The sequence below is a fragment of the Cibotium barometz genome, chromosome 17 (genome assembly GCF_041138505.1).
Source record: "Cibotium barometz isolate CiBa-2024 chromosome 17, ASM4113850v1, whole genome shotgun sequence".
In the NCBI taxonomy this organism is placed as follows: Eukaryota; Viridiplantae; Streptophyta; class Polypodiopsida; order Cyatheales; family Cibotiaceae; genus Cibotium; species Cibotium barometz.
Window position 1 is genome coordinate 12,609,446 of NC_141062.1, and position 14,062 is coordinate 12,623,507.

At 43.8% G+C, this 14,062-nt stretch overlaps 1 protein-coding gene across 1 annotated transcript in view; it reads left to right on the forward strand.

The window, feature by feature from the left end:
- LOC147629692 (Metallo-hydrolase/oxidoreductase superfamily protein) overlaps positions 1-12,632 on the forward strand; it is a 71,805-nt gene extending 59,173 nt beyond the window's left edge. Inside the window, exons 4-8 of the mRNA XM_086811232.1 lie at positions 7,639-7,797; positions 7,894-8,012; positions 8,165-8,356; positions 8,443-8,533; positions 12,353-12,632. Of these exons, the coding sequence (XP_086667358.1) occupies positions 7,639-7,797; positions 7,894-8,012; positions 8,165-8,356; positions 8,443-8,533; positions 12,353-12,436 (645 nt within the window). The 3' untranslated portion in view covers positions 12,437-12,632. The remainder of the gene's footprint in view (positions 1-7,638; positions 7,798-7,893; positions 8,013-8,164; positions 8,357-8,442; positions 8,534-12,352) is intronic.
- Positions 12,633-14,062: the final 1,430 nt, after the last annotated feature.

Consider the following 14,062-nt stretch of genomic DNA (forward strand, 5'->3'; position numbering starts at 1 on the left):
ACTAGGAGTACTTTTAGTCTTGGTCATCTCAGTGTATGCCACGTGGCACTCAGGGATTTATCCCATATGCACTCATGCTCAGCTCTTGTACTTTCCCCTATATATTCAAGGGGTCACATCAATGGAATTATCTCAGTTTGCTTCATCCCTCTTGCACTTTTCCCATGTTCTAGTTTTGTGTGATACCATGCTAGATTTCTATTTCTAACAGATACAAAGGCTTGTATAAGCTGGACAGCTATGACAAGCGTACTTATGATGCAAATACAGTGGCTGCCCACACTCCTGCTATGCATGATGCAGAGGTATGGCATGCTCGTTTTGGGCATGTAAATTTTCGGAGTTTGATGCTTTTGCAAAAGCATCATATGGTTGATAATATGCCGCCTCTTGAGTCTCCACCAAGACATGTATGTGAGGGGTGTATTTTGGGAAAGATGCAACGAAAACCATTCCCCAAAGATGGAGCTATTAGAGCTGAAAGTAAATTACAGCTCATACATAGTGATGTATGTGGTCCAATGCGGACACCATCCATAGGGGGGCATCTTTACTTCGTCACATTCATTGATGACTACTCCAGGTTTGCTTGGGCTTACCCCTTGAAAGCGAAAGCAGATGTGTTTACATGCTTTCGACACTTTGTAGCAATGGCTGAAAATATGTGTGGATGTAAAGTCCAAACACTCCGCTCAGATAGAGGTGGAGAATACATGTCAAATGCATTTATGGATTATATGCTTCAAAAGGACATCAAACACCAATGTACTGTGCCTTATACACCGCAGCAGAATGGTGTAGCTGAAAGGAAAAATAGATCTCTCATGGAGATGGCAAGATGCATGGTGAAAGCACAAAAGTTGTCTCACAAATTTTGGATGGAAGCTATAATGTGTGCAACTCATGTGTTGAACAGGTATCCAACAAAAGCTTTGAAAACCATAACACCATTTGAGGCTTGGTATAGCCGAAAGCCAACAGTGGACTATATGCGTACATTTGGGTGTTTGGCATATGCACATGTGCCAGAACAACTCCGAACAAAGCTAGATGACAAAGCAATGAAATGCATTTTTGTGGGCTACAGCAATGAGAGCAAAGGATACCGTCTTTATAATCCAACTACACGAAGGATTTTTGTCAGTAGAGATGTGGTATTTGCTGAAAATTTAGAACAGCCCATGTACACCTTGTATAAAAGCAATAATACAGGCATACAGGACATGTTTGAAGGACTTTTACCCATTGCAAATAGGGGGGATTCACATCAGCCAGCCCCTACACAAGAAAATCCTCATGTAGAACATGTGGAACAGCCAGCCATTCAGCCCCCTTTTATGGAAGAAGTGGAAGATCTTGTCAGGGAAGAGCAAACAGTCATAGACACAGCCAAGTCAGTGCCAAGATGGTTGCTGAAAACTTTGCAAGAAAGCAAACTTGCAGCTCCACTCACAGGTAGAACAAGGGCTAGTTCCAGCCATGCTTTGAATATACATCGTGGAGAGTCTGCATTAGCAATGGGTGGTCTCTTTGATTCAGAAGAGCCTTTTTCTTATGAAGAAGCACATGAGAATGAGCATTGGTTGCAAGCTATGCAAGCTGAAATTTCTTCTATCATGAAGAACAATACATGGGATCTTGTGGAATTGCCTAAAGGCAAGCATGTCATTGGAACAAAGTGGGTGTACAAAGTCAAAAGAAAGTCTGATGGTACTATTGACAGGCACAAAGCAAGACTTGTGGCTAAAGGCTACTCCCAGAAAAAGGGAATAGATTATGAAGAGACTTTTGCTCCTACTTCGAGAATGACCACAATAAGATCAATGATTGCATTGGCTGCACATAAAGGATGGATAGTGCATCAATCGGACATCAAAACTGCATTCTTAAATGGGAATTTACAGGAGGAAGTATATGTAAATCAGCCCATTGGTTTTGTAGTTCCTGATGAGGAACATAAAGTATGCAGGTTACACAAAGCATTGTATGGGTTAAAGCAAGCTCCAAGAGCTTGGTATGATAAGATACATGCTCATCTAACCAGCCAAGGTTATGTGAATAGTCCAGCTGAAAGCACATTGTATGTGAAGAAAACCGATGCCGATATTCTCATAGTCATCTTGTATGTAGATGACATGCTCATTACAGGTACTAGCAAAGCACAAATTTCAGATTTCAAAGCTGATTTGAAAGCTGAATTTGATATGTCAGATTTGGGACCTTTACACTACTATCTCGGCATACAGTTTATGCATACAGATGATGGCATTGTTATGCAGCAAACTAAGTACATAAAAAGTTTGCTAAAAAGGTTTCACATGGATGAATGTAAGCACATTTCTACTCCGGTAGAACCAGGTGTACGGCTTGCTATGCATGATATTGGAGAACCTTTTGAGGCCGGCATTTACAGCCAGGCAGGCATTTACAGCCAGACAGTGGGATGCCTCATTTACTTGTGTAACACGAGGCTAGACATATCTTTTGGGGTGTCTTTGTTAAGCAAATTCATGCACAGCCCAAGCACAAAGCATTGGCAAGCAGTCAAATGCATTTTTCGTTATCTTAAGGGTACCCTGGATCTTGGTTTGTTCTATCCCAGGGGAGGCAGCTTGCAACTTTATGCATTCAGTGATTCAGATTGGGCTCGTGATTATAATACCAGGCAATCCACCAGGGGGAATTGTTTTTTTCTTGGCAGTTCATGCATATCTTGGTTGAGTAAAAAGCAACCCACTATTGCCACATCTACTTGTGAGGCTGAGTACAGGGCAATCTTCACAGCTACAGTAGATTGTGTATGGTTGAGGAGACTATTGGCTAATCTTCATGAGTGTCAACAGACACCCACCACCATTCTCAGTGATAGCCAGAGTGCTATGGCCGTGGCATGAAATCTAGTATTTCATGCACGTACCAAGCACATTGAGATTCATCATCACTATGTCAGAGAGAGGCTACATGCAGGGGAGATCAGTTTATCTTACTGCCCTACACAGGATAATGTTGCAGATCTATTCACAAAGGCTTTACCTATATTTTGTACTTCTATATTATATGGATGTGGCACACATGCAAGGGTTGACTTGCATTTTGTGGATACCACACTTTTGGCTCTCTCTCTCTCTCTCTCTCTCTCTCTCTCATTTCTGTGTGTGAGCTTCTCCATCCTGCACCTAACCCTAATGTGCAGGTTTGTGTGTGTGAGTGTGTGAGTCCAACACCAACATCCACTTGATGCTCCTAGCTCGGCTGGACCAATACTGCACCAACAACAGTTTGGCTGGCGTTTGTATGGACATGGAAGATGATGGACCAATCAAGTGGACTGAGGATGGGGGCCTCAGTGAGCCGTTTTTTGAGATAAGCAAAAGCATTGGATTTTGTGGTAAACCATTGGAAGGGAGTGGAGGGACTGACTAGATAGGTTAATGGTAGGGCTATGACAACATACATTCTTATGAATCTTCTGTGATAATCAGTGTGGCCAACAAATACTTGAGTGCTTTTGGGACTGATGGGAGGGGGCAACCTGAGAATGGCTACAATTTTGTCGAGGTCAGGTGCAAGGCCTTGTGCAGAGATTATGTGACCAAGGAGGGTACCTTGCACTGCTAGAAAATGACACTTAAAAGGGTTAAGGCACAACGTGGAGGACCTACATTTGGCGAATATCAAGGATAATTGAGATAAGTGTTCAGCAAAGGCTTCTATACAAGTAGATAAGTGAGTACCGGTGAAATTGGGAAAATCATCAATGAAAGCACTGAGGAAATTGAGGAGAAATTCCCTAAAGATGTTAGTGACAAGGCGTTGAAATGTGGCCGGTGTGTTGCACAAGCCGAAGGGCATCTTATTGTAGAAGTATGTGCCTCATTGTGTTACAAAGGCTGTTTTAGCCCGGTCATCTGGGTGGATTGCCACTTGGTTGTAGCTGCTAAACCCATCCATGAAGCTGTAGAGATTGTGACCAGCCACATCCTCGAGAACCTGGTCCATGAAAGGGAGAGGAAACCCATCTTTCATTGTGGCTTTATTGAGAGAACGGAAATCAACACATACCCGAATCTTATTTGTTTTCTTTTTGGGTGTGATGACCATAGTGTTCCATTGGAGAGATTATTTTGGCAGATTCCATCTTTTCCAACTCCACTTTGATTGCCTCTGCATATTTTGGATTCAGCTTGTAAGCCCGTCCCCTAACTGACTTGGTACCTTCTTGGAGGGGAATAAATGGTGTGAACCCCAATGTTTGCCAGCACACCATCTAGATCTTTGTAGGTCCAGGCGAACACATCTTTGAAGGAATGGAAAAAAGAGGTGGCTTGGTCCAAGAGGGTGGGGTGATCCCACAACCATGATGCTAGCAGGATGGGACGAGGATCTTGTGAAGTACCAAGATTATATTCCCTGACTGGATCTTGGCACGTTGGAATGGGGAGAGGTTCACCTGTATCGGTTGCTTTGTAGAGGGCAGTTGGGTCATGAGTAGGGTGTGGATCAAGTGGAAAATCCTCATACTGCTCCTTTTTCCAGGAAGTTGGGAGCTCCTCTGGATGGATGACAGGCTCATCGAAGGAATCATTAGTTTGTTGTTGGCGTGGGCGAGTAATACGGAGAGTAGCACTATCGGCCTTGGTGGGTTGGGTGGTAGGTGGTTTATTAGTAAACTTCTTGCCCCGACGTCGGTCTGTAATTGGCTCTCCCAAGCCAACCACTTCAAATTGTTCTGATGGTTCCAGGGGAGGAGGAAGTTCTGAAGTTTCCACCATGTAGCATGTGAGCTTGTGAGCAGCTTCCAACCAGTCCAATAACTCGGACTCCTCACTGTAAGGTACTATACCTTCTTTGGGGTCAATGAGGGTTGTTATGGACAATGTGGATTTGAGTGTGGCCCTTGCACGCCTTGGTACGGTCCCCCCTCCAACTTGAATTCCGTGGAGCCCTGCTGTTGAGGAAGGTTAAACTTATCTCTCCCGCAATCATGCAGCACACCTGCACCTCTTAACCAAGGTCTGCCAATGAGTAAGGAGTAAGCACCTTTAATAGTTGGAAGCCTGAGAACCACAAAATCAAGTAAGAAGGTAGTATCCTGAATCTGTACTGTGACTCCTTTAACCAACCCAAGGGGTTGCACTTCACGTTGGTCCGCCATGCGGACACAGAAGTTGGCCGGACGAGTGATCTGAAGTCCCAGGCAGAGGGGTGCCATTAAATTTGCACAGTGAGCCGAGGACTCCGGTAATCTGTGAGAGAGGTACTGAATGAACCAACTCCCATGCACCTTGCGATCTACTTACCCTTGTCTTGCCTTTGCCCACCACTATGAGATTCCTCTTAGGTTTCTTTTTCCATTTGGTGGAGAAGGGATGCCAGTTGCTGTCTAGCAATATGGCTGATGCCCAGCAATTGGTACATGGACACCCCAGCTTGGGTTTCTTGAAGGAGACTCCTCATGGAGAAAGCTGATGTAGTGGTGCCGGCGGGCAGAAGTGGGACTCTTGGCGCAGGTGTATCTACCATTGGGTTCTATGCTCCCCATGGCCTTGGATTGAGCATGGGTGACAGCTGCAGTGGTGAGGTGCTGAGGTTGTGTTGAGGAGAGTGGTGAAGGGGTTATACCCAAGGAAGAAGATGGGATGGGAAGGGTGTGTGGTGCTTCATTTTCTACTGAGATTAGATGGGCAGCAGGTGGGGTTGGAAACGTGAAGTCAGTGGAGGTTGATGCCTGTTGTTTGGGACAATCGTGGGTATATTGATTCTTGTCCTCTGGACAGTGTCGGCAAGGAGGTGTACCTTCTGGAAGGGAACAACGGCTTTGGTAATGGCCATACACCCCACACCTGTAGCAGAGGATTGGATGATTACGGGGAGCTGGTGGACGAGGCGGCTGTGAAGGAGCAGCTGGTGTAGGGGCAGCAGCGAAAGCAGTGGGAAGAGCAGGTGGGATAGGGATGAGAGCCTGGAGGTGGAAGGTATGATGGTGGTGGGGCGGGGTTGTGTGGATAGGAAGGTGTGGCAGGTGCATAGGCTTGTGTGGAAGGAGTAGGAGATTGGTGGTACACTGGTGGGGGAGAAGGGGCATAAGTTGTAGTGTGGTGAACAGTGGCTTGGGCAGGTGCAAGTTGCTGTTGTTGTTAGTGAAGTTGGCGGACACCTTTGAGATAGTAGCAATCCTTGTCTTCATGGCCACTTTTGGCACAGAATGTGCAATATCTTCTTTTGGAACATTCTTGTGGAGTATGGCCTGGTGTTTGGCAAATGGCACACCATACTCCTTGCTTTGCTTCTTGCTGTCCTTTTAGTGCTTCAATCTCCCTTTTCAGCTGAGCCAAGGTGCCATCCTCTCCTTGTGTCTTTTGAAGCTTCAAAGCTTCCAGCTCCCTTTTGAGGATAGCCACTGGATCTTCCGTGAGGTTGCAGCATCTGAGGTTGAGCCTTCAAACATTTGCCTTGCATTTTCTAGCTGGGAAGCTAGCTCTTGAAACTCCAGCAAGGTGGTGGCCGGCTTACTCTCCCAGATCTTTTGTTCGGTGGTCCGAGGCAAGGCTTGCAACACCAATTGTCACACCATGAAATCACCAGGGTAGGCCAGCAAACGGGCCACCAACACTGTGTTTCTTGTCATGAGTTCAGATATTCTCTCTCCATGACGTAATTGTAGAGTTCCGAGTTCTTGGAGAAGTTGTAGTGTAAGTGCCAAGTGGTGCAAGTGGTGCACTGGCCCAAGTGTCAATGCAATGGGCTGGACCAGTCCAAGGTAGCTGGCACTTTTGTCCGGTCCAAAAGTGAATGACCAAGGTGGCGGCGGGAGTGGGCAGCTAGGGTCGCCCACCACTAATCGATTCACTGTCCTCGGTGAATGCCATAGAAAAGCCGATGTAGAGGATGGAGAGGCTGCCAAGACATTGAGGTGATATTTATGAGTTCAAAATAGAGATTACAATAGAGATATTTTGATCAACCTGTACAATGATATATACAATGAAATGAAATAAAATCGTACATATAGTAAACTTCGAATGTAACAGTAACCAAAACTGAACTAGAGGTTTTAGGTTTGAGGAGGAGCGGTAGAGCCATTCTGCCCTGTAGATGGGGGTCCACTAGTAGCTGCACTCTGACTCGGGGTGGGACCGGCAACAGGTGTGGCCATGAGGCCTCCAAAAGCAAACTGCTGAGTCTGCCGCACAGCCTGAAACTGGGTGGCCTGCTCCCACTGAGAGGGAAGCTGTGCAAGATCCATATCAACCGTAGCAAGGTGTGACCTAGCAAACTGAAGCTCCACCTCTAGTGTGGCGGCATGAATGCTGGGATGCTGTAAGAGAAGATCGGAGTGATATTTTGTTGTGGCCAAGGCCACGGACCAAGGGGTGCACCAGTGGGGATTTGATTTCATGACACCCCATCAAGAGTCACGAACCCACACCGCTGCATTGCCACCCCGTTGGCAGAAAGCATGAGACCTGAGTAGAGATTTAGCAGAAACTGTGCTCTTGAGCACATAAATGAGAAGTGACAAGTTTAATTGGAAAAAGAGAGCTTTCCTTATTAAGGACGTCTGTTTGTAAATGTTTCTTTGGGGTTACATACTAGAAATATAAGCAATGCCTGCTACTTTCTTTCCTTGGGTGACAGTTGGAGGATCTGCCTGAGCTAGACTTATTGCTCATTACCCAAAATTTTGATGATCATTGCCATGAGAGAACCCTGGAACCACTGTCGAGAATGTTTCCAGATCTTCAAGTCATCTCGACTCCAAATGCTGAGCCTACATTGAGTAAACTCTTCAAGAGGGTATGCTATATGGGTGGCCCTTCATGATGTTGCAATAGGACTTGGTTTATATCTGAGATATTGAAGCTGTTTTTTTTTTGGGTGTATAATCTGTAGGTTATTTATTTAGAACCTGGCCATAGCACTTGGTTTACAGGAAGCAATGGCTCAGAACTCACTATACGTGCATCAGCTGGTCCAGTACTTGGCCCTCCTTGGCAGCGACCAGAAAATGGGTAGCTTTTGAATGCATTCTCTTTATATACTAATCTAGTGTTAGTGCTTTATGGCTGGCATAACCAATAACAAGCTTACGAAAGATGGTGTGCTAATGTACTGCAGTGCCTGAAGCATTGGTAGTTAGGTACTGATGTATTGCATATGATAGGTATTTTGTTGAGGCCAAGGACCCTACATTCAGCATTTATTATGAGCCACATTGTGTGTTTGACCGCTCTTTGCTGCAACGGGAGAAAGCAGATATTGTCATTACGCCTGTCATCAAGCAAGTTCTACCCCTCTTTACTTTAGTCTCTGGACAAAAAGATGCAGTGGATCTGGTCAGGTTATTGCAAGCAAAGTAAGTTTGTCTCGGCTACAGCTCTGCAATGCACCTACATTAGTATTTATGATAGTTGGCTGATGCATTTTGACTTGTGATTGCAGGATTGTGGTGCCTTTGCAAAATGGAGACTTGGAAAGCAAGGGCATTCTAGCAAAGATTGTCGCTTCGGTTGGCACAGTACAAGAATTCAGGGTAGGCTCAACAAGCTCCCGTGTTAAAAAAGAATCAACTAAAAATGCTTTGCTTTATCTAAATCCCATGCTCCAAAAACCCATTGTCTTTGTGCAATCGATTTTATCCTTGTGCAGGCCCCTTTATTTTATCCTTGTATATCTCATATTCGAAGCTGTTAAAAGCATATCGATTCTCTTATGAATGAGCAATAAATTATGGCTGTCCCGAAATATTTTTTCCTCGTATTTTCATCCATTAATATTACTTTTCATACCTACTTAAAGGCCCGCCGTTTCTCAACTTAGGTCGTTCCCACTGTTCCCGGTCACTTTCACTGCAACTATGCCCTAGTCTCATATTGGCATGGTTTCTTTGTAGACCTTTAACTGGTCAATTCCTGAGCTTAAGTCTCTTCTTGAGCCTTCCTAAGCTTCTTGTCAACTGTGAGCACCTTCTGCAGGTGGTTGAGTTGCCTAGGATTGCAGCATAAACCCTGAGATGCGCACGTGGCATTCCATTGATTCACTAATGGTTGATTGTCCTGACATAGCCTCAATGCATGCTCGGATGGTTAAACCATTCTTCAAAGGGTGTAGTTAACACTGTTCTCAAGGTTAGTGCTTCACTTTTTTATATGGGATACCTTGTGTCAGAATGGCCTGGCCTAAGCAACAAAGGAAAAGGCTCAGCGCTAGTCCAATCCTTGTGTAGGGAAACTTGGGTGGTGAAGGGAAGCAAGCCTTGTGATGAATTTAGGGTTTTTTCCTTGTTGATGTTAATTCACTAGTTCCTGCTAATTGAAGAAATCAGTGTTTCAGAATAGTGCTAGTACCTCAGAGAGCTAATTTACTAATGGCGAATCTTGCATGCCTATGCCCAGCCACCACACAAGGCCTACAGCCTTGGGCTCCTTAGTAAGACCAGGCGGCCCTAAACCAAAGCGCATAGCCACATGCATAAACCTTGTCCTGTCTACACTCATGTGCCCACCATAACCAACCCTTTCGTGACCAAGGCTAGCTTACTTGGGCACATGATTTTCACGACACAAAACTTGACAGCACCCGTTTTCATATATACGCAACACTTGGAGTAACATACAGCATTAGTGCTAGGCTTCATTATCGCTGAGCCTACCTTGCATCTCCGGAGGTTTGACAAAAACTCAGTATGAAGAGCTTTGTGTGAATATATGCTCTTATGTGTGTGTGTGTGTGTGTGTGTGTGTGGAGTGCGTGTGTGAGAGCATATCTTGATACAGAGTTCTACACCCACTATTGGGCACTGATGACGTTAGTGGGGATGTCGTAGTATCTAGTCCATACTATGCATGATGGAGTTGATAGTTACATAGTCTTGTGGGTTGACTACCATGAGTATATAGCATGCACGTTCCTGAAAGGTGAATTTGGGCATGTTCTTGGATTCATCTAGGTATATAATTCAGCCGTATTAGCGGACATGCAGATTTCACATTGTGTGAAGTTTTCATCCGAGTTGCGGCCAGTTGATATTGTGCTTATTCTTTCTATCTTTAGTATTGCATTTGCCCTATCAACTACTTATTTGATGTACTAATTCTTTCTATTTGCTTGTCCCTTAGTGCTAGGCATCATTATGGCTGAGTCTGCTTTGCATCTCCGGAGGTTTGACAGAAACTCAGTACGAAGGGCTTTGTGTGAATATATGCTCTTATGTGTGTGTGTGTGTTTGTGTGGAGTGCGTGTGTGAGAGTGTATCTTGATACAGAGTTCTACACCCACTATTGGGCACTGATGACGTTAGTGGGGATGTCGTAGTATCTAGTCCATACTATGCATAATGGAGTTGATAGTTATATAGTCTTGTGGGTTGACTACCATGAGTATATAGCATGCACGTTCCTAAAAGGTGAATTTGGGCATGTTCCTGGATTCATCTAGGTATATAATTCAGCCGTATTAGCGGACATGCAGGTTTCACATTGGTTTGCCAAGGAAAAAGCCCTTGCATAGCTCATAATAGGTCTAAGTTTTATGTGGATCAGATGAAAGTTCTAGGTTGGTCGAATGGTTTATCTAAGATTCGTGAAGGATTCCAATGTTAAGAGATTACAAGATTTCTCCTCGGTTTAGCGGTTTTTATAAAATCACTAAGGTGATCAATGACAAACTTTATTTGCCATCAAGGGTGAGGATTCATCCCATCTCTTTTGCTAATATATTAAAAGGGATGTTGGGGACGGGGGATAGATCATCTTAACTTAGTACGTTCCACATGAGCCAAGAATAGTTCTGGAAACAGGATTGTTCTAGAGATGTTAATCAAGAAGATAGTATTTTGGAGATTGTGGAGTCTCTTAAAAGTCAGCTTCTTTGCTTTCTTGCTAGTAATTTCTTCATTGGGTAAATAGGTCTAGTTTAAAGGTGTTACGGCCCTAAAGGCCACCACAAGTCATGTTAGAGGTTAGGTTTATATTTATGGGCGGCCTTGAATAGGGACACTTAAGGCTATTTGGGTCACTCGCGGCATGGACTAGTATGTAAAGATGTATTTATTAATAGATGTTCTTTTATTTTAACCAAATGAGTTATTAGTGCATAAGTGGCATCCTTCATGGTGAGGAGAATTCCCAAGGATGGGGACATATTTTAGCCATACACTTGGATAGTGGACGTCGACGTTACGGGATACTGGAGTTTGGGCAACAAGCATGGTTCAGTATTGGCCACTTCTATGGGTGTGCGCTTTGTAGGAACTGTTTGGGAGTAAAGTGGCTATTTCACACCATGTTATCTTTTTATGTATGGAATCATCAGCCTATATCGTACATGGCCTCATTGAAGGTATACATGAGATTGAGCTTACATTCATAACCCCCTCAGTCTGTTGGGCACTCATCTTATCTCTAGAATGATTTTGTAGTGGTGCTGATGGGTGCCGTGGAGGGTTACCGTGTAGCTGGAGGCCCCTTGGGCGATGTGAGCGACCCCATCTACCCGGGAGGTCAATTCGATCCCTTGGGGATTCTCTCTCTCTCTCTCTCTCTCTCTCTCTCTCTCTCCGAGTAGTAGAGCTAGGTTGCATATCATGATTGTATACTCCATGCATATAGCTTTGCATTCTCCTAGTAGTAGAGCTCCATCCCTTGTACACCCAGATTCAGCTTTTTTGTTCAGTACTTTTTCATTTTGTTGGGATGACAGAGGATACCCCATACAGGTACTCCGATTTGTCTCATAGGCCGAGTTCGGTCTTTTGGAAGACGTTAATAAAATCTTTCTTTCTTTCTTTCTTTCTCTCTACATGAGATTCTCCGACGACATGACATGCCCTCACCATAGCCACATCTGCCATCAGGAGGCTTATAGAGTCATGTTTCAGTTTTTAGTTTTCACATTCTTTCCATGGCACTGTATACCCATGGTATCATTGTATTATTTATGGTCTCATAGGCCCTTTGCATCTTTTGTAGACATTAATCTCTCTCTCATGACGTGATTTCATCCATGGCACTGCGTAAACATTATTTTGGTCTCATAGATCCTTTGGGTCTTTTGAAGAAGTTAATATAACTCTCTCTCTCTCTCGCTCTCTCTCTCTTCTCTTTTGATGAGATATGCCATGGACAATATTGTATCACTTTGGTCTCATAGGCCCATTGGGTCTTTAGTGGATGCTTAATATATCTTTCTCTCTCTCTCTCTCTCTCTCTCTCTCACACACACACACACGCACGCGCACACACACACGTCTACATATTTTGAATGATTTGTCTGATTTATACCACGTATGTGTCATTTTGAACCCTTTGTGAATATGTACGTGAGATTGTGATTTCAAACTCTTCATGAACAGGAATTACTTCAGAAGGATTTACCGAATGTGCAAGTCTTGGAAGCTAAACCGGGCATTCCTCTAGATGTACCAGTGGCAACTTGATGTTGTGAGATAAGGGTAAGAAACCACTCGAAACTTTGGTATGGTAGGTGGGTTTATTAGAAGCTTAAGTTTTTCTATGTAGATTTGTATTGTACACCCCATAGAGTACATATGTAAGAAGAACCATTACACACCTGTTGGCTTGTATTATGTAAAACATGGGCACATTATAAGATTGTTTTGAAATCATAATAAATCAGTGGGCAGAGTATTAATTTGTTTCTCTAGTGCAAATAGGCACTGTGTACAGGTTAAAAACAAGTGATCAGATTGAGGTTATTATAAGTCTGCATAGTTGTGGTGTAAAATGTACGTCTCCTTTGCCTCCCACCTATGTTCTTTATCTCCACCATCTTATCATCTGTCATGAAGGCGTGCCTTATTTCCTTCACCTCACAGGGAGGGGTTTCTGACACAAATGGATTTGAAGTCCATGAGCATTGATTACACAGATGCTTCTCTTGCAAATCATGCAACCCATGTGAACATTATACAACGCATGTGAGCCCACTCAAACCATGTGGACTAAACCATGTAAACCATGTGACTGTCATCATCCATGTGCCATACAATGACACCTACACCTTCACCTTCACCTTTACCAAATTACATTCACCACTTACGTTTCACTTAATGAACCATACACAATACCAAAGAAGCCTTGCCTCCCCTCAATATGCAAATTCAGATGAACTCTTGCCACCCTCTCGATGCATAACCAATATTTTACTAACCTCCCCTTTGGGGATGCATCCGGAACTCCACTATCTTTGAGATCTTGCATCTTTGACTCAACATGACTCAACATGGTCAAGATGGTATGCATTGGGGTCATGGGTACCTTCCAAACCCGTGATGGTTCTGGACCCATTACGATTGCTTGTAGTGTGGCAATCTTATCCTAAAGGTGAAGGCACTACACTTCCCTCCCTCTAGCATAGTGAGTGCGAGTGCAAGCTTGCCCTTCACACACCACATACGGAATGGTTCATGCACATCTCAAATTGGCTATCCCAAATTACAAAGTGAAAATTTGATGAAGAAGAAGTTAACACCTGATTCAATGAAGATGTCGCCGATGACGGTGCTCTTCTCAGTCAAGATACCATGGTGTTGCCCAAAACTAATGATGTTCATGCGCACACTTTTTCCGTACATGTGAACAACCACTTAACCAAACAAAACACATTCACAACCACCAAAATCTTGTTTTAGGGTTTCAAGCCATAAAAGTCTCGTCACACCCTTCCAAAGAAAATGCAAATTTGACTGACAACTTTGGTATTGAGCATCTGAGATTTGTTTTTTGGAACTTTGATTTGAGCACGTTAGTATTGAAGGATGAAACATTGTACATGCAACTTGAACATGAAGCATTTAAGTTTGTCATGTCACAGTATAGCTTATATCTTAGTAGCCAGAAATGTTGCTAAATCTTGATAAGAAGCTAAATGTTGCTGCAATAATCAGTTACACAGCCTCATGCAGGTGGAGTTCCTCCGTCTACAGAAGTGAAACGTAGCCAAGATCCATTTTTGAGAGAGAACCTCAAAATAGGGTGCCAAGAGTTTGTAAAAAAAACCAGCAAGATGGTCAATGGCATTGTATCTTGCAGTTTGGAAGGCT